This window comes from Cheilinus undulatus, linkage group 5 (genome assembly GCF_018320785.1).
Source record: "Cheilinus undulatus linkage group 5, ASM1832078v1, whole genome shotgun sequence".
Lineage (NCBI taxonomy): Eukaryota > Metazoa > Chordata > Actinopteri > Labriformes > Labridae > Cheilinus > Cheilinus undulatus.
Window position 1 is genome coordinate 16,015,098 of NC_054869.1, and position 25,749 is coordinate 16,040,846.

The window sequence follows — 25,749 nt, forward strand, 5'->3', positions numbered from 1 at the left end:
CAGGCTTTTATAAATGAGATTTGAAGTGGGTCAGGGTATTTACCAAGGTCATTCAAGCAACAGGCCAGCTCATGAATAACCATTTCATCTATACTCTGAGGACAACAGCGTCCTTTCCAACCACCAATCCACCCTGAGGGCTACAAGTCGACATTATGGGGGAAATTCTAAACATTACTGTGGTATATGTGGGAGAAGTGTTGGATTTCTGTGAGGAAGTCACAAATAAGGGGCACTACTATGGTATTAGGGTTGAGTGTCGAACTGGAAAGCAAACATGCAGCGGAAAATATGTTGCATGTGCTTGTTAGAATAATATTTTGCTTTAATTGAACACAAATTCCTCTACATGACTCACAAGCCTCGCTCCAGTCATCACCTTGCTTTGGTCTCTCTTCCCTGAAGTCTTTACAGATAATTGCAAACAGGCAAAGTTACTTTTCAGAAAAAGTACAATGCAGGACAGAAAACAAAGCTATCTGGGTCACATAGATGTTGGTAGCGTGCGTGTATCATACCAGAAATATTTTTTGGGCTAGATTTTGAAAATGAAAGCAGCTGAATAACATCCCCACAGACACACGTGACAGGCGCCGCTGCTGGCAGATTTGTATGTGGATTCACAAGCTAGGAAAAATGTGGTGTGTGGATGGACTGTAAAAGGAGACGTTAGGGGGATATTCCATGCTTGCCAGGTGGGCAGTGGGCTGAAGAGGACGGACTGTGTGTGTGATGCACAGGCTTGGGACTCTGGAGACCATGCACATAGAAAAATCTTCAGTCATCTGTCGCCTGTCTGCAAAGATGACAGAATTTATCAGACAGATAGACTCTAGAGGCTCTACATCCACTCCTCCTTTTGTTCTTTCTCTCCTGGTCTCTTTATTTTACCATAGAGGCTTTGGTGAAACGTATACTTCAAATTCTCTCTTCGGACGTCCCTCCCTCATTTGTAACATTTGCCAGCGAACAGATGTGTGCTTATTAGAGGTCAGTTTTAACTACAAGGGAGTCCAGATGGAAGAGAGAAGCAGAAAGGAGAGGGGAGGGAAAGGGGAGAATTGAGTCAAGGTGAGTCGAGGCAGAATGTGGAAAGGAAAAACAGAAACTTTACCTGATGTTGGGCTTCCTCCAGATTCCCACTGGCCCACAGAGAGAGCCCCAGACGATGGCGGATCTTCGCCTCGTCCTCACGCCGAGCCAGCTGCTCTGCAAGCCGCAGGCCTGTCAGAGGAGGGAGGAAACGAGAGCAGATGAGAGAGAGAGTGAGAGTGGAAGCAGAGAGAGAGAGTTAAAATTATTCAGAGCAGGCAGACTCTTAGGTATCTTTCAGAGTAACAGATGTAAGCATAGCGTGGTACTGATGTTCTGACAGCGAACAGGTTTGGATATTTGGCCTCAGTTGTAAGATTCTGCTCCAACTGGGACTGAAACACACACATAAACACACACACTGCCATAGAGGGAAGCTGTTAGAGCACTAATCGGACTGCATAGTAATCAATGCTCAGGATCGACCGGCTGAGCAAACACAAACACACGCTTAATGCTTGCATAAAAGAACCCACACAATATCATGAAGACGTCTGCAAATATTTACCAACACACTACTGAGCTAATAATAGACTTTGTGCAATCTCACAGTGGAGCCAAGTTGTGGTATTTTCTTTGAGAGACTTTTGGAGCTGTTGCATGCACATGTGTATCTAGGTGTGCATGTTCAGCGTGCATGTGCCAGATGACCTGGTGAATGCACGGTTTGTTTTTCACTTCCAACCCCTCATGCAGCGAGGCGTATGTCACATCTTTGCATGTGTCCTCAGTCTGCCTGCACAGCACTTGGTTCTGCCCAATTACTGAGATGAAAATGCCACTCCACAGAGGACAATGATGAAAAAAAAAGCGACAGCTGCCAGGCCACATATCACCCACAAGGTGCTAAATGCACAGCAGGCAGTGTGCAGTAGCAAAAGGCTCCTTCACATGCACAGTCTCACTTAACACAAGCTGTATATATTTCCACTATTCTCTCTGCTTGCTTGTGTGACAAAGGGGTCTAAACATGCTTTTGGAAAAAAAATGGGTCAGGCCGCCCTCGTCCGAGTCTGCTTTCCTCTGCATTCCTGGAAAACAGTCTGTGGCTGGACCAGATAAGCCAAGAACAGAGCGCATGACCCGAAAACAGGCAGCCTTTTTCCGCAAGACCCAGCACACCACGCAGCCTTAGACTTCATGGCTCCTCCACGGCCACGCTAGCCAGCTGCCTTTGAAGCCTGCAACAGTCTCCCTTCTCGCCTTATCTTTCCACACACCCTCCCTCTGCCTGCCTGCCCTCTCTCCCCCCATGCATCTGCTGTGCTCCTCTTTCCCTCTACCTTCCCATTTTCTCATCTCTGTGCCTGTGTCTCTGCCCCCCTCTGCTCTCTCTCTCTTTCTCTACCTGTTTCATCTTGACTGTGGTGGCAGTGCTTGCGGGGGACTCTGCACTGCTTAGGGCTCATTAGGCGCTGGAGCAAGAGAGAGGAAACAGATCTAAATTATCCTTTTCATTCTCTGACAGCCTCACCCCTCACTCATCTCAACTCAAACTCTGAGTCTTTCATCTGCACGCACTCACGCACACATACATGAACCTTTCTTTCTCTCTGTGATAGTTCTTTATGATCAAGCCTGAATGTCAACCAACTCTATGTTTTCTTTATTCTCCAGTTGACAGTGAAATAATACGTGAATTATGACGCATGTCGATTTCTGTCTCCCCCCTCCGCCTGCCTGCCATCCTCTTTCGTTCTCTCCTCCCTAACTCTCTCATTCCCTCTGTTCTCGCGCTCCGTATCATTCAGTGTCTGTCACTGTCACCGTGCGTGCCTTTGGTGTGCCCCGCAGGCACAGTCACGTAGCAGCGGCTGACATGAGGATGTGGCCGTGGCTGGCTGCACCCTGAAGAGCAACTAGAGAACACTTTAAAGGCTGCTTGACAGCCGGGTGAAAGAGTCTGTGCAGCCCCCGGGGCCCATGAACCTCTGGCTTCAGACACAAGCTTTACGTACAGACATCAAATACACACACGTTGGACAAAAGGCACAAAATCTCATGCACTGTAGAGCTGAAACTTGTGTTGTCCTGCAGACAAAATACCCCAGCATGTGAGCACTCCTGACACAAGACAACTCCGTATTCTTTGATCATGACCGCAGGTGGATAGGAAGTGTGTCTTATACAGGGAGAGTATCTGAGACATTTTTATGATACAAACTGTCCTGACTGTGTCTCCTTTTTTCTCCACTGTGGTGTGAACACCTCCCAAATCAACTTCTTCCTCTTCTTCTTCAACTTCACACCTCTGGTATAAGGTCTGAACAATTAATACTTAAGATGTATCCTATCTATGAGATTGTCATCTGCGTCTTTGCACGTTTTATTTAGTTTTTCAATCATACATCCACGGACAGTGGACAGAAATTACCCTTTGGCTATAACCTGGCATATCTATGAGGTGTTTACAGATGTTGTTTTTATTAGAGCCTACACTGATACTGAGTATTAGTTATACAGGTGATCAATAATTTATATCTGGGAATGAATTTTGATGTGAAAAGTAAAAAGTTAAAGCGTAATGAACAAATTAGCACCAGCTTTGTCATCACGACAAAGGGTACAAAGCACTGCAGTAGGAGCAGGCAAAAAGGAGGTGCATACATTCACTGTGGGTGGGACATTAAGGGAGACTGTAGGGGGTGAAAAAAAGCCAGAAAGGAGGACATCCCTCGGGGTAGAGCTGAAGGCTCAATCTCAATCTCCACTCTAAAGCCTTAGCACTGTGCTCTCATGGACTTCAGATGGCATAAAAAAGTGATGGGACACACTATTATGACACTAACATCACACATTGCCAAGAAACAAGATCAAACTTTTGTGTGTATTTTTAGGGAGTCAAATTTAGCATCTGGCCACAGACTGCAGGTGGATTAATCTGCTCTGTCCCTATAATATTCAATGAAAATATTAATAAAATCATTAGAGAATAAGCCCTCAGTTACTGTATATATGTGTATTCATAAGCACCCCCCCCCCCAAAAAAAAAACACACCCATATGAAAAGAAATTGTGAAAAATCAACTGAAAAACACAAACAACGTTTCCAAAATAAACTTGCAACTTTTTCTTTAACTTAAAGTCTTCCAATAACATCCATACTTGCTTTGATTCTATTAAGTTTCCTGTTTATCATTACTGAGTACTGTTTCAATAAAGCTTGAGTTTATACAGGCTGCATTTTTAGGGGACAGGTGGATAGGTTTGCAGTGACCTCTGGGTGAGTCCCACAGGAAAGTCTGCACTAACCAGAGGTGGAAAAACAACACAACTAGAGCACTCAAGTAAAGTACAGTTCCTTTGGTTAAAATTTACTTAAGCACTAGTAAAAGTAAAGGTTTAAAAATCCACTCAAGTAAAAGTTAAATGTATCTAATTGAAAGTTTACTTTAAGTAGTGGGAATGAGCAGCTATTGAGAAGTTACACAGCAAAATATGATATTTTCTTAGTGGCAAGAAGAATGAAGGAATTGATCTTCAACCAGGTTGTTCAGGTTAAGGCATGCCTCTATAATACTGTTAAATACACAGCAAAATTGATATTGCTAAGAACAATCAAAGAGTTAAATTTCACACTGTGTCTATATCGGGCCATACTACATAGAGTTAAACTTCACTTTTGAAACAAATATTCCTCAACATGACAGAGCAGCAGTAAATCTTGAAAATCTGTGGCAAGATGTGTATCCTCTGGCAAAACAAAACAGAGACAACTTCATAGCAAGGCAGTTCATACTGATGAACGATATTCTCTATGCCTCCTTAGGGAGCACCTAAAGTCACAGGCAAGAGCTATAACTTAGTGGATAACGTCACCCATGGTGCAAATGTGTCTCACATCAAAAAACAACAAAAATCCACCAGAAACATGAGCAAAAGAACCCCAGCAGCCATTGGCTGCTCTGGGCTGTGATGTGGAATAACTCTGTCGCTTTGTCCTACTGTGTATCACACAAAGGTAGAAAAAGTATAAGACTAGTGTACTCAAGTAAAAGTACAGTTACTCTAGTTAAAAGTTGTCCAAGTAAAAGCACTGATTTAAAAAATGTACTCAAAAAAGTACAAGTACCCCCCAAAAACCTACTCAATTACAGGAATATGAATAAATATAATCAGTTATAATTGCCACCCCTGGCACCTACATGGACACATGGGCACTGCCGAACTTAACAGTTTCACAATCGGACAGCACTATACACACTAACACACTCACTGGGAATACGCCTCAAAGTCTGCAAACCAACATGTGTGGTTAACTATTATTAGATTATATTATTATTACTGTACCTATTGTTTATTGTGAACTGTGTAAGTTTGAGTGTGTTTGATATTTGAAACTGTATTGCTACCAATCTTAGCCAGGTCTCCCTTGAAAAAGAGATCTTTGACCTCAGTAGGATTAACCTGGTTAAATAAAGGTTAAATAAAGGTTAAATAAAGGTTAAACAAAATAAAACAAAATAAAATAAAATAAAATAAAATGCCATCTAGCCGTGTACTAGTATGCACTGTCCCTTTCAAACAAATCTTCTTCTTTCATGTTATTTCTCATTACTATTATAACTACTACTACTACAACTACTACTGAGGATTTAAGGGACTGTGATACATACAAACATCACATTTACTCCTACATAAACGCATTTCATCAATTACACACACCAGATCTAAGGCAGTGTTTAGACTTGCATATATTCAAGAACTCAGTATTTGTTTTTGTGAAAGCTTACTTAATAATAAATGAGATAATTGCAAGCACTGGTAATTCATACCACTGCTCTGCAGATGTTAATCATTTTGAATGTCATATGTTAAAAGCAAAGTTTTTCCTTTTTGAGCCAGAAAAGTAGAAATCAAAATTCAGCGCTAAGCTCAAAAATCATAAAGAATGTCAATAGCTCAGTATGGCAAGTCACTGTCACAAGTCACTGCTCTTCTGACATGTTCTGACAAATCTGAGATTTGGCATTAAAGTAGTGACACTGAAAGCTGTCAGAGGTACAGTGCTAAAAAAATTTATTAGACCACCTGTCATATTTGTCTCAAAGATCATCCAGCATCATGAAGTGCTTAAATGCGGACTCTTTCATTTTCACTGAGCTCTCCACGTTTTACCATTTTGAACAGGAATGAGGAATTTCAAACTGAATTCACCCAAATTTGAGCCGGCTCACTGGGCTTCTCTGAGAAGTCAGAAATTAATCAAGCATAACATTCAACCAGTAAAACTCATTTTTCTGTTCAGGAATGCAAGTAAATAACTATAATTTGACATATTAATCAAAAAATAATAATGTGCTTTACTATTTTTTCAGTTTTTTGTAAATCAGTAAACGTGAAAATTCATGGATAACAATAATAATTATATTTTAGCATAAAAAATATCATTTATATCAATTTTTCAAAGAGCTTCTACATATTGGTGTATTAACCGTTGCAGAAACATAAAAAATGATTTTGGTAAATACCAATGCTGTTAATTTAGGGCAGCTGTGGCATAAACCTTACTTTGGTTAGGGTTAGGGTGGTCTAATAAATTTGTTAAGCACTGTATATCTGATGATGCTTAGTCCAAACTTTCAGCAGAAGGATGCACATTATTTAGATTCCTTTAGATTTCTGATAAACTGTTGAAAGTCCTACCAACTTAGATGTGATTTATCAGAAGTCTGAGTCAGATCTACTTTATATTGGTGAGAATTTAAAGTCCTCCATAAACCAGTATAACATCAAAAAAGAAAGTAATTGATTTTATAAGATTGTAAGGCTGAAAAGCATTGTATTATAAGTCTTTATTTTAGACTATAAACTGCAACAGTCTGATCAATATAGTAACAAACTTTTCAAACTTACAAGAATCAGGTGTGATGAGTATATGTAACAAAAGATCTCTCTTTGGGATAATATTGTTATTTCATTAGTTGTTGTCTAATAAACTAAGCATGGAGGACTTGTAATACCTCCATTAGTCGCTACAATGACGGCATTGATTTAATGACACTGCAGCTGTTGAAAAGAGCATCTTGGTGTGAAAAGCCTCTTTGTGTGATAGTAAAACAGCAGTGTGTAATGTCCTATAAAGTACAAATAGAAGGTGCTGACTTCAGGAGTGGTGTAAACACTTGAAGAGTCAGATATACTAGTAATGTCTGCCTATCAGCAGTTAAATTACATCTTCATGTGTACTCCACTGTGCTTTGCCATTCTGTATTATTTTGTGACGCATAAACCATCAGGCCCCCACACAAATGTTCATAAAACACACACTGATTTGGAGGTCACATGTTGTCAACAGCTTCTTTGCCAGTTAAAAGCTCCTTCCAATTAATCTTTTTAGTGAACATTGAAAAACACAAGCAACACAGCATGAAGAACAGAAAATAAAAGTAGTTAAAGAAAAAAAATGGAAAACCTGAAGTAAAAAAAAGCTTGCCAACTTTTCGGTCTGGGTAGGTTGGCCAGAAATAATTGGCTGTCAGAGATAGTGAAGGGACTGTTCTTTTTCACAGCCAGACCCAGGAACAATACAAGGACAGTGCAGGGGACAACAGGAGGACAGGGTGGAGACAGAATGGCTTGTCGCCTCTGTTTCCATTAAAGCTCAACAAGCAGGCCGGCAGAGGGTGTTTGGGTCACTGCAGGCCCGGCTCACTCTGAAACAGAAGATGGAGAGATAGTGGAGATGTATTCCTGTTCTCCTGCATTCACTGCCTGCAGGGTGAAATATACATCTGTTGGCATACATGAGCTGCTTTTCTCTTGGATTCTAACAGAGTTAGGGCCATATCACGGTGGGTGTGCCCGAGCGAGAGGGCTGTCAATGGGTGAGGCTGATGGTGTGAACATTCAGCTCACATCTATGGATGCTTCCACTTATCACCTACTCGGTGACAAACCCTCCCTGCACTGTCACTGACATAATGAATTTCCGAGGGGCAAAGCTGCAGGTTTTTATTTCACCATAATCTGCAGGGGACAATGAAGCGTGAGAGGCAGGAGTGTGTCAGCCAGTGTGTGAAAAGATCCTTTGGCAGCTCGCTGCAAAGAACCCTCTGAGGAAAGTAGATATAGAGGTGTGAAGAAGAGCGAGCAGTAAACAGGGAAAGAGCCTTGGCGTGCATCCTGATAGGTTTGCACAGACGTACACACAGGAATGCTAGTATACCTTTACAGCACAGAAGCCGACACAGACGAATAATACGCACACAAAATCCCCCTGTGCACTTATAACAAATAAGCACAAAAGCCCCAACACACAAAAACACACCCACTTGCACCCACACATGCACACTGCCTAATAAAAATGGCAATAGCTTAGCAACAAATAGGCTCTGAATTTCATATTCATGAATTCACAAACTCTAAGCCTATCAGCTCAGGCAACAAAGGCAATCCTCTCTGCTATTCCTCCTGACTTACTCACCTTCCTGCAGGTACATGACAGCCTGTGAGTAGTTTTGCAGTGCGTGGTGGGTTCTCCCTAGGCTGCCATAGGCCAGAGTCTTGGCAGCCAAGTCGTTTGTCTGAGCCGCCACACTAAGGTGCTGTTCCTGGAACACCACCGCTCGCTCGTAGTTTCCCAGGGACTCATAGGTGAGGCCCAGGTTCCCGTAGGCGCGGGCCTGCCGTGCAGGGCTTCCTGCTTCCTCTGCAATCTCCAGGTCACTTTGGTGGCACCGCAGGGCTGTCTCATACTCTCCCATAGATTGGTATACGGCACCCAAACCACAGCTGGCATCACCCTCCAGTAGTCTGTCCTGGGTGTCACGCGCAATCCCCAGCTGACGCTCCAGACAGGAAATAGCCTGCTCATAATTTCCCAACTGGCTGTGCAGAGCGCCCAGCTCCCCGTAGGCCTGAGCCTTGCCTCCACACTCGCCCAGCTCATGAGCCACTACTAACCGCTTCTCAAAACACACCAGCGACTGCTGTAGGTTTCCCATGGCCCTGCAGGGTTAGACAGAAAACTAATGAGCGTCAGAGTGAAGCAGATTACAAATGTGATGTAAGGGATAAAAAAGACAAGGTAGGAGAAAATCCGTCACTGGCATTTTTCTCACTTCTGAGGGAACTGTATTAGTGATTAATACAGTCAGTTACCTTTCTAGCTGGTTTAAACAGAGCAATATTAGACTACATACAAAGAGCAGATTAAAAAAATAACAATTTAGCTTTAAAATCAGCAGAAAATTGGTTTTAGTTGGTGGTCTATTTTCAAAGAAATACAGACTAAGATGCAACCTAAACCATAAAAAAGGTCAGTACTGATAGGAGATTTTAGATGCACTCGGTGCCTTGAAGGGTAACACTGTTTACCATCCTTTAATGCCAGATGGGTCACCTGTCAAAGCATCTCCCGCCTCCCTCTCGCCTCAGCTGTTTGTGTTGACAGAGCGGCATTCATCCCTTCTCAACATTTCTTTTTCTCCTTCAAAGTCATCAAACAGACTTTATTCACATTCTCAGACACTTCACACAATTGCCGGATGCCATTTCAAATGGAGCATTAGAAGAATAAAGGCTCCCGGCCTAATTAATGCTGTGTGATAATGTATGTGCTTGACTAAGAGCTGTTAGAAGAGGAGACGGGTTTGTGTCTGATGTCTTTTATTCCCCTCTGAACTCATGCATGGCTAATACTGCTGTGTGTGATTGCTGTGGTGCCACGCTGATGATACACAATAAGAAGAAAATCGTCTCTGAAATGAGGATTTGAGCAAGCCTTTCCTGTTTTATTTTGCAGTGTCGTCTCCCAGGATGCTATCAGTTCTTTGTCACATGAGGAGAAATGTAAGGGAAGGAGACATAGGATGTAAGAGGTGGCCTCGAAATAACTGCTCTTCTCTCAGTTTTCAGACGACTGCGTGCCAAAGCTTCTTTGCATACAGATAAGGAAAGGGCCACTAGGCTGCTGCTGAGACAGCTAGCACCAGGCTCATATCCAAGATTGCTCACTGGCAAGGTGTCTCTAAACTACGGTGGTCCTTGATAAAGAGCGCAAGGAGAAAAATAATATGCAAAGCAGGATTACTGTGATTATTTGTAAAACCCTGCCAATACAACTATCTGCTCCCGCAAGGGAAAACTGATAGCAGTGTGTTTTGCAAAAACTGAAAGGTATTTACATGAACATTTTGAAACATTGAATCTGAGGCTGCCTCTCATTCAAAACAGACTCACCTGTGCCCATTGCCTAAGCCTCTGTAGGCCTTTTCCTGGTCCTGCATGCGGTTGAGGCTCTGAGCCACAGACAGGTACTGGTCATAGTATTTGATGGCCTCCTCAAAGTCTCCCAAAGCCTCATAACAGTCTCCCAGATTCCCATAGGCCCTGCCTCTGTCCATTACTGCCTCGTTGCCGCTCAGCTGCTGTAAAGTGGCCAGCTGCTGCTCCAGGTAGCCGATAGCTTCCTCCATCACGCCTACATTCATTTTAGTGATGCCCATATTTCCGTACACCTGAGCCTCCACCACAGGATCCTTTAGCCTCCGGCCAAGCTCTAACTGCTCCTCATAGCTCTTGAAGGCCATGGCGTACTTCCCCAGGGCCATGTAGACTGCTGCCAGGTGACCATGGGCTTTGCACTCTCCTGACATGTCGCCCAGCTCTTGATAAACTTCTAGCTCCTGGGTGTGGTAGCCCAGAGCTTTGTCATATTTCTGCACAAGTCTGTAGGTGGCCCCCAGGGCGGCATAGGCGCAAGCCTCCATCCTACGCTCCTTTACCTGAAACCAGACAGAATGCCATAATATCAACATGAGGGAATAAATAAATGATTTCCAAATGACATTTTACATGACATTTCCTATTTATATGATGAACTGTTACAGTATATACGATATGACATTCATTATGTGTGGTCATACCTGGTGAGCTAAGGCCAGCTGCTGCTCGTAAAACTGAATGGCTCCAGCCACATCTTTTTTACAGACAAATATGTCCCCCAGGTTCCCAAGAGCTCTGAATCGGGCCTGTGCATTGTTCAGGGACTGGGCCAGTGACAGCAGATATTTCTGACACTCCTCTGCCTTAGTGAAGTCTCCCAGGGCTTTGAAAGCCAAACCCAGGTTACAGTACGCCTTTGCCTGGCTCAGTTTATCATGAAGGTCCTTGGCCAAAGCTAAGTCCTGCTCATAGTATTTAACAGCGTCCTGGTAGTTGCCCAGACAGTAGTGGGCATAACCCAGATTGTGACAAACTTTCCCTTCACTCTCCATGTCCTGGAGGTCAGGGGACAGCCGGAGGTACTGCTCGTAGTAGGGCACAGCCTGAGGGAACTCTCCTCGAGAGCAGTGGAAGTTGCCGAGGTTGCCCAGAGCTCGGGCTTCGCTCTGGACATCTCTGAGCTCACGAGCGATGTTGAGGTGGTTCTGGTAGTGTTGCAGAGCGCGGTCATGGGCTCCCAGAGCTTGGTAAGCTACAGCCAGGTTTCCGTGAGTGGAGGCCTGCGAGGCCCGGTCGTTGACCTCCATGGAGATCTGCAGCTCCTGGCGGTGGTAACGAACAGCCTGGTCGAAGGCTCCCAGGGCGTTGTAGGCATTACCCATGTTACCGTAAGCCCGGCCCTGAGCAGCATAGTCATTCAGCTCCTGAGCGATGGCCAGGTGTGTTTTGTGGAGTTTCAGTGCGGTCTCATAGTCACCCTTCATCTGGTGGATGATGCCTGCAGAGAGGAGAGAAGGGGATGAAGTTAAAGACCCATTCAGGGGAAGATTGCAATGGAATAAAATTCAAGTGCCTCGTCAGCACTTCATGCACAAAACAAGTCATTTAGTTGTTAAAATATGCTCTCTGAGCCATCTGCTCTCTGCTTACACAACAACAACACAGCACTCCCCCACAGAATTACGGTCATTAAACTGTAGTGCAATCAAACAGAGTTATTTTAACACTAAAATAGAATCTTTTGATTGTCTAAGCTGTCTTTGATGATCGTGTCTTAGAGGGATTTCACCAAAATCAACAATGTTTCTGCAGGGTTGCAAACAGTAATGAGAGAACAAGAAAAGAGGGCCAGAGGAAGTCAAAGAGAGTGGGGAGGGTTTGAAGAGCTGATGGAAAGCTCAGCAAACAACTTAAGAAAAATGAGATAAGTGCAGAGAAACAATAAATAATGGAGAACCCAGTGCATTGGGTGTATTATCTCTGATAAAATATCATCCTGTGAAAAATAATAGCTTTACCCCACAGCCATGTGGCACACACACAAACGCACCTACATCCAAACAAATGTGCATACACACTGACAAATACACAGTAGAGAGTAAAGAGACATCACTGCATATCTACTGCATCTCTCCTACTTCCCTTTGAGACTCACTAATAATCTCAGGTCTGTCTTTCTGCATTGTCACCCAGCTTTCAAGGATAGTAATAGTACTGATAATATTAAAGATCACTTAGAGAGAAGGCAGGATGGCTGCAGGCTCCCAGATGGAGACAGAAAAGGCAGCTGCAAGGCAAATAACTCCATCCTCCATTCGCCATACTTTCACCCGGCCATCTTTGCTTTGCTGCATCAGCACAGAGACTAATGTGTGACTAGTATGGGGAGGGGGGTTCAGTCAGGGATGGGACAACCATGAGGGAAACAACTCTGGAGCCAGAGTGGGTGGGAACCAAGGATGGAGAGGGGCTCTGTGGCTTGTGGTGAGTATCTGATGGTGCCGACTGGATTAGTTACCGCCATGTGTGTTTTCCCATTTTTTTTTCATCTGAAACCTGCCATATGCAGGGTCCTAACGCAGACTACACACAGTAAGAGTGAAGCTAAACAGAGGGCTTGGAAGACAAGTAAAGGCTATGTGATTGATGTGAGCAAGTGTTCAGGTTTTTGCCAAATCAAAAAGAGAATTGAAAAACTTTAGAGCCTATGCGCAGTTTTCCTACAACCTTTTGAAAATTAAATTTCACACTTTTTAAGAAGTGAATTAAGATGGATTAATACCACCTTCTGTATTGCAAATGTTCAAAAATGTGGGATAAGTGATGTGAGATTTCTCGGTACACTTGACCAGGGTTGAATTTTCTGATTTAACTCACTCACTCACAATTAGTTTAAAGCAAGGAAGTTTTTTGGCCATAAACACTTAAATTTGATGATTCTATTTAATATTAATCAAAACACATTTTTTAAGGTGTGCCGAGCTGATTCAAAACAGTTTAACTTTAAAAAGTAAAATATATATACTAGGGCTGTCAAGATTAATCGCATTGCAATTAACTACAATCCACAATTAGCTTACTATTTTTTCAATTGTGAATAATTTGCATGCTTTATTGGCCCTTTCAGCACACTTTGGTTAAGCCACTGTAACATCTCTCTGCAGCCACAGAGATGTTAAAGAAGTCCACCACTGCTCCTAAAAGTTTTATTTCACTTCAAAAAAACTAAGCCAAAATTTATCTTCACCTTGCGTTATTAAACATTTGCCTTTTCACTGATCCCTTACTTCCTTTTTAATCAATGGCAAGTTTGTTTTCCATTAAGATCATGTGATAACCATCTACCTATGAAAGCAGGTCTGTATTCAAACAGGAAGTCAATTACCCTTAGTTTACGACAGTGGAAAAATAAAAAATGACACTAGAATAGTTTAAATGCAAAATAGTGGGAATTAATAATGCAACATAAAGGGTGTAATTACTTCAGATTAACTACAGAAATTCTAAACTTAATCGCAATAAAAAAATTTGAAGCGGCCAATGTGGTAGGGCAGAATTCAGAGAACTGGACTAGTGATTTACAACAGTACAGGGTGTCAGTACTATAAAATAAGAGAGGGGTCCTGGGGGTCTCCACCAGGAAATTTGAGCCTCCAACACTGAAGTCCCTGAATTCTGGGGAACATTTAGGGAACAGTTTGTGGAGAAAATTCAGTTAAAAATACAGAATTATAGTGACTTTTTATCCAAAAAAAAATCACTACATCCTTTATATAGCTTATGCTCTGGTTAACTTGAATTTGTGATTTTTAACATCTTAAAACTGAGTTGTTTCATAAAAACATAAATCACATGAGAGGTCTGTTCACTGCTCTAACACCCAAAAACATTCAGACAGTCTAAAGTTAATGTTACTTAAAGCCAAATATGAAATAGTATAGTCGAAATACTTAACCAAATTGGACAATTAACTTGTTAATGTCGCTCAGAAAGATGTTTTAAAGTTTCTAAATCTCATAAACCTGCTAACTCTTCCTGTCTCTCTCTCTCTCTCTCTCTCCCTGCATAAGTGACTGGTTTTATAGATTTTCAATTGATTTATCTTATTTTTGCAGTTCAGTTATCAAGATACTGTGTTTTAAAATTGGTCTATAATGTGTGCGGTGATGCCTCTTGCAATTTGTCCGAGTTTCTAAATGCTGATTTGATAATGTGAGATTGCTATTTTCTCTAACAAGCCAACAAGCCATGGCACTAAATATCTGCTAAAAATGATTTCCCAGCTCATTGTTCTACAGAGAAAGGAGAGGAGATGCAGACATGAGGGAGTGAGTATGAACACATGGACAGAGAACTCTATTAATGCTCACTGTCCCGTCATGTTGCTGCCACTGTTTTCTCATCTTAAATTATTTCACTAATATCTCTCTAATTGAAGCCTCCTTGCTGAGCACCGCCCACACTGAGGGGGCAGACCTGGCACAGACAGGTTAAGTTCAGTCAGCACTGCTGAAAATGCTGTTAATTGATATGTGGACGAGCATACACACAAAAATGAAAGATTAAAATTGTATAACATTGGCTAGAAAATAAAGAATAAAGAATAAATAAGATGAAGACACATCTTGATCAATGTACCTTCTAAAATTAAAGACCTCTCACGGGTAAAATTAAGACTTATTAAGACTTGTTAAGCATCCAGGGGAACCCTACTATACAGTTAGAATTATTGGACTGAGTATTAGTTTGTCAGCTCTGCGTACTCATTTTTCAAACACATACAATGCTGGCATGTTTTTTAGGTTGTTGGCCTTGAAAAAACTGTGCAAGTCAAAAGTGTGACATCTGCATCATCAATATTTCACTCTGACTCAGGTCTGAATGAGGAGATTAGTCTCAAATCAACCTGCCTGAAAAAAGTGTCAGTAAATTCCACACAAAAATAAACAACTTTTCTGCAGACAGATTGCACTTTTCAGGGCAAACATCATCAAAGATCATCGACCTGCTTAATTCAGACCATGCAGCAACATGCAGCCAGCATCTCCTGATGAATCAGAGCTGATTTGCTGTTTGTTTGCTTGCTCGTGTTCTTAGGTCAAAGCAATACAATCTGTGCTGACCTTGTAATCATCAGGTCACCGCCCTGAGGAGTTGGTATGCTGGATGTGTCATGGGGTAGAACAGAAAGCAGCAATGCCTAATAATGCATGAATGGAAATAACTTCACAATGAAGACTTTCATGATGGGGGAAACCTATGTGGTACTTACGACCATGTTCAGTGCAAATACAGCAATTTTTGAGCTAAAATAAATAAAGCTTGGAAAATATTTGATATAAGCTTGCACTGTAACAGATAATTTCCTACACCTTGGACAAACCCATCAGGTTTGCTTTCCTTCGAATCTCTCTTAAGAGTAGAAGCATGTTAAGATTCATGGCAGGCAACTTTGAAGAGCCCTGACAGCCCTCGCCACAAAGTCACTCCCAAGGTTATGTTTTCCCCAACGGAGGCTGATCTTGCAGAGGATATAATGCCTACTGATGTATTACCAGCAAACATGTTCCATGCTGCAGGCTAAAAATGGATTTGGGGTCCTGGAGACGGACGGAGGGCTAGATGGGGAAGTGAGGACAGAGACTGGGGTTCAATTGCGAGGTTTGAGGTTGGGCTTGAAAGATGAAGCCAAAATTTGCCATAAGCCTCAGGCTACGCCTGGAGCCACACTTTAGGCGAGAAAATATTTTCTGCTTCCCTCCATATGGTAAGAGGATTAAGGAACCCTCTGGGAATAGTCTCCAGAATGATAGTAAATAAAACCATACCAAACATGCTGAGAAATACTGATGAAGCACAAAAATGTGGAATAAGCAGAAGGGTCTAGCTAAGGTGGTTAGTGTGGAAAAACAAATTGCTGGCAACAGATAATCAGTTTTTGGGCCAACACTTTAAAACTAGGGTGCATGCTACATATATTTGGCTGTAACGTATCAATTATTCCCTTTTTCTTGCCAGTGAAAGATAAAGACAGTGAAAAACCAGGATAAAGCACCCAGCACATCATTCAAATACATTCAAACAGGGCCCTATCCATCCAGAGCCCCCTCCATCCCCCCATAACCAAAGACATTAAAAGCATGGCAATGTGTTGTCACTTTTCATTACACAGCTGGCTGTACAAAGAGGGATATGCTGCAGTGATGACTTTGAGGGATAGCGTTGTGTTGGGAGTAAATCACTGTGTCATTCCTCCAGGAGCCATGGAGGTCCTGAGCACTGCTGCCTACACTTATTAAGAGGATTTTTACAACAATGCGGCTGGCTGAAAACTAGAATTAGAGCAGAGATGACCAGCCTGAGCTCAAAATATAGACTGGAGAGTGTTCTTCATTTATATCTTTAAAATGAGGTCAACATTAAAATTTACACTTCATGTTTAAGGAGTAAAAACCCTGACAGGATGCTGGAATGGTGGTGTTTGTGGAAATGATGATGCTCTTTTGGACCTCAGCTTGAGGAGAATGGCATGTGAAGAATGCCAAAGGAAGAAGTCAGACTTTGAGCCTAGCGGAATTCAAAAAATAGTCCATCTGACCAACGTTTGCAGTTATACTTCAGTAATTTTGAATGTGTTTCACACCTTCAAGATAATTTTCAAAAACGAGAACATATCTTAAAAGCTGCAGGCTCCTGGTTTGCTGAAAGAAACAAGTTAAGGATTACTATAAAAAGGTGCAATGTGTCAGACTGAAAACTTACACATTAAAAAAATCAGTCCATAATAGTATAAAGTGTTTTAAAAAAAATCAGAACGCATAAGAGTCTCAGCCCACTTATGCTTATTGTTGCACTGCAGTTCCAGCCTGACACACTAGATAGAATGCTTTATGTCCACTGCATGGATATATTTCAAACAGTGGTAGTATACAGTACAGTATAGTACATAGAATATAGCACACTAAAGTACATTAAAGAACTATGCAGTATGATAAAACAGAGTATAGTACAGAATAGTATAGAATAGTATAGTATTGTGTAGTTTAGTGTAGTACAGTACAGTGTAGTGTAGTGTACTATAGTATAATATATTATGGTATATTTTAGTATAGTACATTAAAGTATGGTATAGTGTAGTGTAGAACAGTATAGTACAGTGTAAGTATAGTATAGTATAGTCCATCCATCCATCCATCCATCCATCCATCCATCCATCCATCCATCCTTCTTCGTCTGCTTATCCGAGGTCCGGTCGCGGGGGCAGCAGCCTAAGCAGGGAAGCCCATACTTCCCTCTCCGCCGCCACTTCATCCAGCTCTTCCTGGGGGATTCCAAGGTGTTCCTAGGCCAGCCGAGCAACATAGTTTCTCCAGCCTGTCCTGGGTCTTCCCCGGGGCCTCCTCCCAGTGGGACCTGCCCGGAATACCTCACCAGGGAGGCGTCCAGGAGGGATCTGGAGCAGATGCCTGAGCCACCTCATCTGGCTCCTCTCAACACGGAGAAGCAGTGCCTCTACTCCGAGTCCCTCCTGTATGGCCGAGCTTTCCACCTTATCGGGAGAGCCAAGACATCCTGCGGAGGAAACTCATTTCGACTGCCTGTATCCATGATCTCGTTCTTTCGGTCACAACACACAGTTCATGACCATAGGTGAGAGTAGGAATGTAGATTGACTGGTAAATTGAGAGCTTTGCCTTACGACTCAGTTTTTTCTTCACTACGACAGACTGATGCAGAGACCGCATCACTGCCAACGCCGCACCCCTCCGCCTGTCAATATCCCACTCCATTCTTCCCTCACTCGTGAACAAGACCCCAAGATACTTGAACTCCTCCATTTGGGGCAGGATCTCCTTCCCAACCTGGAGAGGGCATTCCACACTTTTCCGAGGAAATGTATAGTATAGTATAGTATAATATAGTATAGTATAGTATAGTATAGAACAGTATACAATGTCTATGATTGTACAAATTAACCCCACCTGTAACGAATGCAAAATCATGACGAAGCAGGTCAGCAGAAGAGCCAAATCACCTTTTCCATCATGGGAAAGCTTTCTTTCTTTGCTCTTTATTTCATAAAGAAATGTGGTCCAGTTCAGATACATTTGCTGCTATATGATAGCAACATCCAGGCAAATTGCTTCACTGGTGGCATCCATTGCTATTGGCATCCAGTACAACTTAACCAGCCCGCTACTGTTTTGTTTTCCTCAAATCATGCTGATTTGTCAGTTTGTGCCATTAATAGGTCTGGCACAAACGTTGTAGATTGGAGCTTTGCTATATGGATTTGCCTGATGACATGGAGTCTGGCAAACCCATCTTTGCAAGGTTACTGCAGTGTCCATTCTTTCTATAAAAAAACAATGTAATTCAGTGTTTTCAGCTCTCAGCTAACCTGGCACACCAGATGGACTATTTTATATATCCATTGTATGGGGTATGATTCACATCCATCCCAGAAACCTCCCATACCAAGTGCATGGAAAGGGAAGAACTTTTACAATAATTCCCAGAGGGTGATTTTACAAACGTTCTGTTTGTTACATTAATTATAAGCTAGTATGCAGCTAGTTTGCACCAGTCAACCATACGCAATCTCAGGCAATCCAAAAATAGCAGTTTTAGATTAATTAATCATAATTAATTATACTGTAACATTTTCATTTTTTTTGTTGCAATAGCCAAAAAGTTTTTACTCCAGTACAACTACAGCTACTATACTGAGTAATAAATATAAAGTAGAATAATAATTTTTATGGCTAATAAAGTCAAATTATTGTTTTTATTGTTACTTTGGATTGCATTGCTGGTCATGTTAGGGTTGATAAGTGAATATAGAATCTGAATATATGGATGACCGTCAGAGATTGTGTCTTTTACTGAGCCTTCTAGCATGATAAGGGTGAATGAAAGTCACAGACTTCATTATGATATAAAAGTGCTGTAACTGAGTTGTACATCATACAGTATTGTATGTTATGAGCTGTGGGGGGAAGTAGTGAGCCGAGGCAGACTCTGGATCCTGCTGGGGTCTGCGGAAGGAGGGGAAAGGGCGGAGCTGGAGGATCTGGGGTTAAGGTAGCAAATCCTCCCATGCAGACACAGACATCCTCCAGAGTCTGACTGACATAGAGACAGGAAAGGAGAAGATAAAAAAGAACATGGTATGGATAGATGGATGGGTGGTCTGTTGAAAAACACACACAAAAAAGTGCTGTACTAGCTGTTCTCACCCCTTTTTAGGCTCATCAGAACAACTGTTGCTGTTCTGTCTGAGAGCATGACATCTGATTCCTCCTACCACTTTAGCTTCCACTGTTCAGCTAGATTTTTTTGGACTGAACAATTACCTCACTGTTTAGGAACAGATCACATTTCATGCTGAAGGTGCTGAAAAAAAGGCCACCGTTGCTTAATGCAAAACAATGCTACAGCTCTTTTGTTTCATTTAATAGTTCCACAGTGAGCAGAATAATAGCTGCATAAAATGAGCTCAATGTTAATATAAGCACACAGACAAGGAAAGTGTGTTTTGCAGGGCCTCTAGTCCGGTTTTTGGCCGCCTCCTCTATCAAGAGATTGAAGGGGCCATGTAAGGGGAGGCAGGGACCGTCTGCTGCTTTCCCAACAAACACACATTCTGGGCCATGCTGCAAAGATCAACTAGATAGCAAAAAAGCTCTCCAGGAGTGTAGCATAAGATTGGCATGTGAAAAATCCCACTCCCAACTCACCTCTTGTATTTACCAAGTCATTAATGGTGAGCTTAAGATGCCACCAATCTCAGAGGAATTCACCTTTTATGCATTGGTTAGTCACTTTCCTGTCTTCCCCCCTAGCAGCGTGCTTTCATTCATCCTGTCTGGTCCATTAGGCTGGCTAAATTCCTCTGTAAATTCAGCACTCTCCTGCTAGCCTTCCTTGTCAGACTAATAATATATCTACAATCACTGCTGTTTCCGAAGGCTTAGGTAGAAAACTGAATAATCTCTACGCCTCAGAGCCCCAGGCGAGTCTGGTCCCTGTCTTTTCCTGTTGTGGGCAATCTGAAACCAGTTAGAAAAGGGATTTATATGCATGTGTATGTTGTTGTTATAATGATAACAAAGCTGATGCTGCAGCATTGGAGCAATTTCATGATAGGATGTTAGTTTTATCTGTAATTACATTATGATGTCACCTATTTATATGCTGCTCCTTTAAAAAGAAGTGGTGACATAATTCCTGTCACGATAAGATGCTTAAGAGCCCTCGATATCCGGGTCAGTGTTACTGTATTTAGCACAAATGCCAGCACACATGGTTTATTAAAACTGTAAATCATGTGTGACAATGTTTCCATCAGACATGTTACAAAACCTGCTAATCAGATGTCTGGTCAAAGCAGATTTCCACAACTGATTTTCTGGAATGTAAATTCCAGAGTTCGTTCTCACATGACCCCTAAATAGAAAAAGGTGCAAGTGTGAAATGAGTTTAGCATAAAAGGTCTGAAACTAATTTAACCCAGAAGTTACGCTCTCTTCTTTTCAACACAACTGATGAGATGTGAATACAGAGCATCAGAGAGAGAACTGGTGGGATCTTTGTAGTTCTGTGAACACTTCTTTCCGTTGTTTTCCTCCTGCTGTTGTTCTGTTTTTGTGAGCATCAGCAGAAAATATTCCCTAGGGATGCTGGATAAAAAGGAGGAGAAAAAATGCTTAATTAGATCTGCTACCTCCGGCCCTTTTGCTACTGATGGAGGCGACAGTTCCAGTGACTTCTTTGGGACATATGGCCATAGGAGGAGGTGTGAGTCGGGCACAGCAAGGAGGCACATGCACAAAGACTGTGAAACAAACTTATTCAAGCCTCTTTGAAGTGGAATGCAAAGGGAAATAATACAATTTAGATTCTGTTTCATGAATACCAGAAATGTGAACTGCATGGGAACCCACCACTTCAGCCCCCCTCTCAGATATTAAATATTGCTGACTAGGGGGTAAGTTAGCCAATTAATGAATAATAAATGGGGCTGGAATACAACATTTTCTATCCTTTATAGGTCAGAGTGTGCTGAGCCAGGGCTGCTGGTACCGCTGGGCATCATAGTTAGATATTAAAGTATGGCGATCTTGCTACAACTGTACCTCAGAGCCATGTCAGCTGCTGCTCCACCCACACTCCACGCACCATTAACGACAAGCTGAGCGGGCATAATAAAAGTTTCCTGTTTCTGCAGCTTCTCCTTGCCATCTCTCACTCGCTGTTTTTATCCTTTTATCGCTGCTCGTTAATCTTCAGCCCATCATCTTCTCCTTTCTGTGCAGCCGCATTATTTGAAGTCTCGAACAACATCCTGTTAGTTTTTAGCCCATATTATCTTCTTCTGCTAAGCAGGTTTTTGGGCGTTGATGACGGAATAACAACGCACACCCCACCGCTCAAAACAAAAACAACAACAACAATGGGGCAATTACAGGCTGATGCTCCACAACCTCCACTTCATCCTCTGTTATCTTCATTATTCAGCTCCTCTTGAATCAGCTATTAAAGGTAATTAAGCGATTCATCAAGTCAGTTTCAATTACTGGGAGCTTGACAGCTGCAGATTACAATCAGTAGGGGTGAAGGGAGAGACGGATAGAGCGTGAGAGAGGATGGCATCAAAAACTTAAAGAAAAGAGGAGAGCGACTCTCCTCTCTGATGGACGGAGAGTGTTCCTGGGTGTTTGGAGGTGCAGTATCTGTATGATGCTCAAGCTAGTCCAAGCTTGAGTAACTAGCAGCTACACCCACTCTTTTAGTTCCTGCTCTGTCGCCAGCTGGAGGTCTTTGACACTGCATCAGCCACACTATCATTACTCCTCCATGGACTCCAAGAACTGTAATGTCACAACTAATAACAAAAACGAGCCATCAAAACAGCACTCATGCTACAGATAGGAACACATTTGCTGCCTGACATGTAGTGCCCACTCGTAATAAAGCTCTCATGTACTGTAAGATCATAAAATGTTCTCGCTAAAGCCCTCTAATTTATGACAACCAGTCACCAGCTCTCTTTAAAATCAGGTGTGCGAGAGCTTTTCAAGGAAGTGCAACCATTAGGCCGGTCAAAGGACGCCTTCAATTTATGTTTGGATGATTAACCCTGCACACTTTTACACATTAGGTTAAAAAATAAATCATCTAGGAGGACCTATTTTGCCTCTTAGTTGTCCATTAGAGTCAGGTTTACTACTTTCTTCATGGCTATTATAAGTCACCCAGTGTAGGTGATAATTGCTGGATTAAATACAGGAGAAATGGCCTTACATGAATGTCACAGGGTGTTGAATATCTAAAGGGAGGCCTTTATTCCTTAGGCTCCTTTCATCTTTCTATTAGAAGACCCTGCAAGGTTACAGTGCTCCTAATTTCCTTTTATCAGGTTACTGCTGTATAAAATATTGGATTATAAAAGGGGTTATAATCACTGTAATCACTATAAATTTAAATCAAATCATCCAGATAATATATTCAATTTTCCCCAGTTCAAACTCATTTTTATTTATCTTCACACCACTTTTTCATTTCAAGGTGTGATTAAGCCAAAGCAAGTGTGAAGGTGAGAGCAGAGCAGATCCACATGAAGATTTCCATTGAAAAATCACACATTTTTTTTATAGGGTATATTTACACTCTGACAACGTGTGCTATATGTTGGCAGTGTATCATCATGGATCTTCCAGGGCTCATAAATTACTGCTGGCTCGCATAAGCATGCACCATGCAGATGGCCTGCACTCCCTATGTTTCTATAATCTACTGAGTACTATTAACAGCAGAAGATAATTTAATCCTTAAATACTGTACCTAAAAACAACTTTACATAACCTTGAGATGATGCATTAATATACTGCTGGCCTTTGCCTAAATTGGATAAAAAATGCTGCAGTCTAAATCATAAATACCAATGAATACAACTAAATAAGTAAACAGCGCATTTCCATTAGGACAAATACAAAACTGTAGCCAAAAGCATTGTGGAAACACAAGCAGCAAATGCATGCTCTTATACTTTAATGCTCAAAAGGCAGACAGGGCACATTCACACTATTTTCCTTTATCTTTAATGGTAAACTGACTGCACTTATACAGCACCTTGTTGTCTTGACTCATCTTGCAAACCTCTTGATGATTACAGCTTACAGCTCATAAAAAACTCAACCATCTCAAAATATTAGAATATCATGGAAGATCAGTCCAAAAAGGATTTGTAATACAGAAATGTTGACCTTCTAGAAAATGATGCTCATATATGCCCTCAGTAATAGGTTGGAGCTCCTTTAGCACAGTGTGACATAGCATGGAGGCAATCAGTCCGTAGCACTGCTGGGGTGTTATGAAGCCCTTGTTTATGTGATAGCAGCCTTCAGCTCGTCTGTATTGTTGAGTCTGGTGTTTCTCATCTTCCTCTTGACAACACTCAAGAGATTCTCCACGGGATTCAGGTCAGGGAAGTTGGCTGGCTGATCAACCACTATAACACCATGGTTAGCAAACCAGTTCCTGGTAGTTTTGGCTTCTCTGTGGGCAGGTGCCAAGTCCTGCTGGAAAAGGAAACCAGTATCTCCATAAAGCTTCTCAGCAGATAGAAGCATGAAGTGCTCTAAAATCTCCTGGTAGATGGCGGACAGTGTTGACTCTGGACTTGATAAAGTCACAGTGGACCATAAGCAGCAGATGATGTGGCACCTCAAACCACCACTGACTATGGAAACTGAAAACACTGGATTCCAAGCACCTTGAATTCTGTGCCTGTCAGATCTTCCTCCAGACTCTGGGATCTTGATTTCCAAATAAAATGCTAAATTGACTTTCAGCTGAAAACAGGACTTTAAACCACTGAGCAACAGTCTAGTTCTTTTTCTTCTTACCCCAAGTGAGAAGCTTATAATGTTGTCCATGGCTCAGGAGTGGCTTGACGATAAGGGCACACTGCGCCATGAACTGTGCCATTTCTCAGTGTAATTTTGGATGCCTTTCACTGCTGCACCAAACAAGCTCCCATGTCATAGGACAGCCTGCTTCCAGAGCAGGATTAAATATTCAGTTAAAAGTTTTTTTTTACCACGACATGAGCAATTTTAACCATCTGATGAAAGCTTGAGGTGAAAACGGCACTTCTTGATAACATGAAATAGAATTAAAGGTAAGTTCATTCAGTGAATGATAGTATGGCATTATCATTTTATATTAAGAGAGGTTAAATCAGCCATGTGATTGACCCCGGCACACACTTGTCTGCATATTTGGCCCTCTCCTTTATGCACGGAGGATGAAAGGTGTTTGTTATCCTGTGAGATGCTGTTTGTGACTCAATCAAGGGAATAAGTTTTATTTCACAAACCAGAAAAAAACCTCTCACAGCCATTAAAGCCTGACTTTGCTAGAAACTGGTCAGGAATGTGGACTGGACCGGGATCCATTAGAGTGAGGTCGTATGGAGCTGTGCGAAGTTAAATTCTTTAGCTCTGATAAAACCTTTGTAACTTGTTGAAATACAGTGAGACAAAATATCTAGTTTTCTCTATCTTTCTAGAAAAAATCCTGCTGTCTCTAGCATGCAGCTGCTGCCTGCTGTGCTCTCTGCACTGACTCTTGATCCACTGACTCCAGCCTCAGTCCACTTCTTGTGAAGTTCCCCTAAGTTCTTAAATCTGCTTTGTTTGAAAATCCTTGGAAAGGCTTAGCCATCCCTATTGCTTATGTACCTTTTCTTATCACACTTTTCTCTTCCTGTCAACTTTCCATGAATTTGCTTTAATACACCCTCTGAGAACAGCCTGCCCTTGCAGCAGTGACCTTCTGTGGCTAACTTTCCTTGCGGAGGGTGTCTGTGAATGCCTTCTGGACATTTATCAAGTCAGCAGTCTTCCCCTTGATTGGAAGCCTCTGTAAATAGTACTTTTACACAATACTGAAATATCTTGAGATAGTGGATTTTAGATTTTCATGAGCTATAGGCTGTAATCATAAAGATTAAAACAACAAAGTCTCGAAATGTTTTGCTTTGCATGTGACTAATATAGAATATATGGAGGTCAACTTTCTAAAGTAAATCACAGGAAAAAAACTTTTAGATGATGTTCAATTTTTGTTTGAGATGCACCTTATGGTCATTTTACTGAGCTGACCTTGAATGACCATAATTAAACCATCGGTCTGCATGTTAAGTCTGTGGATCAACTTTTATTTAGCTAATTTCAACACGGATTTCAAAACTGGATTAACATTGATAACCAATGGGACTTGCTATAAAGTCAAACAGCAATTTTCACCACTGAAAAAAAATCCTGTAGAAGCTGAAGTTAAAAGATACCCTTAATACACGCTAATGATAGGTGAAAAATCAAGATAAGAGTTCCCACTTCACACTATTTCATACCTGCCATCAGGTGTATCCTTAAAAAATGTGCTAAAACAGACTAATTATATGAGATGTGCTGCTTTTGG

General features: G+C 41.8%; 1 protein-coding gene across 4 annotated transcripts in view; it reads right to left on the minus strand.

Annotated features, from left to right (window-relative positions):
* LOC121509420 (tetratricopeptide repeat protein 28-like) overlaps window positions 1-25,749 on the minus strand; it is a 266,183-nt gene that overhangs the window by 21,209 nt on the left and 219,225 nt on the right. For all 4 annotated transcript variants that reach the window (XM_041786787.1, XM_041786786.1, XM_041786788.1 and 1 more), the window contains 4 exons: window positions 10,962-11,758; window positions 10,276-10,820; window positions 8,519-9,042; window positions 1,115-1,224 (listed from right to left, as the gene is read on the minus strand). In XM_041786787.1, coding sequence (XP_041642721.1) covers window positions 1,115-1,224; window positions 8,519-9,042; window positions 10,276-10,820; window positions 10,962-11,758 — 1,976 coding nt within the window. The remainder of the gene's footprint in view (window positions 1-1,114; window positions 1,225-8,518; window positions 9,043-10,275; window positions 10,821-10,961; window positions 11,759-25,749) is intronic.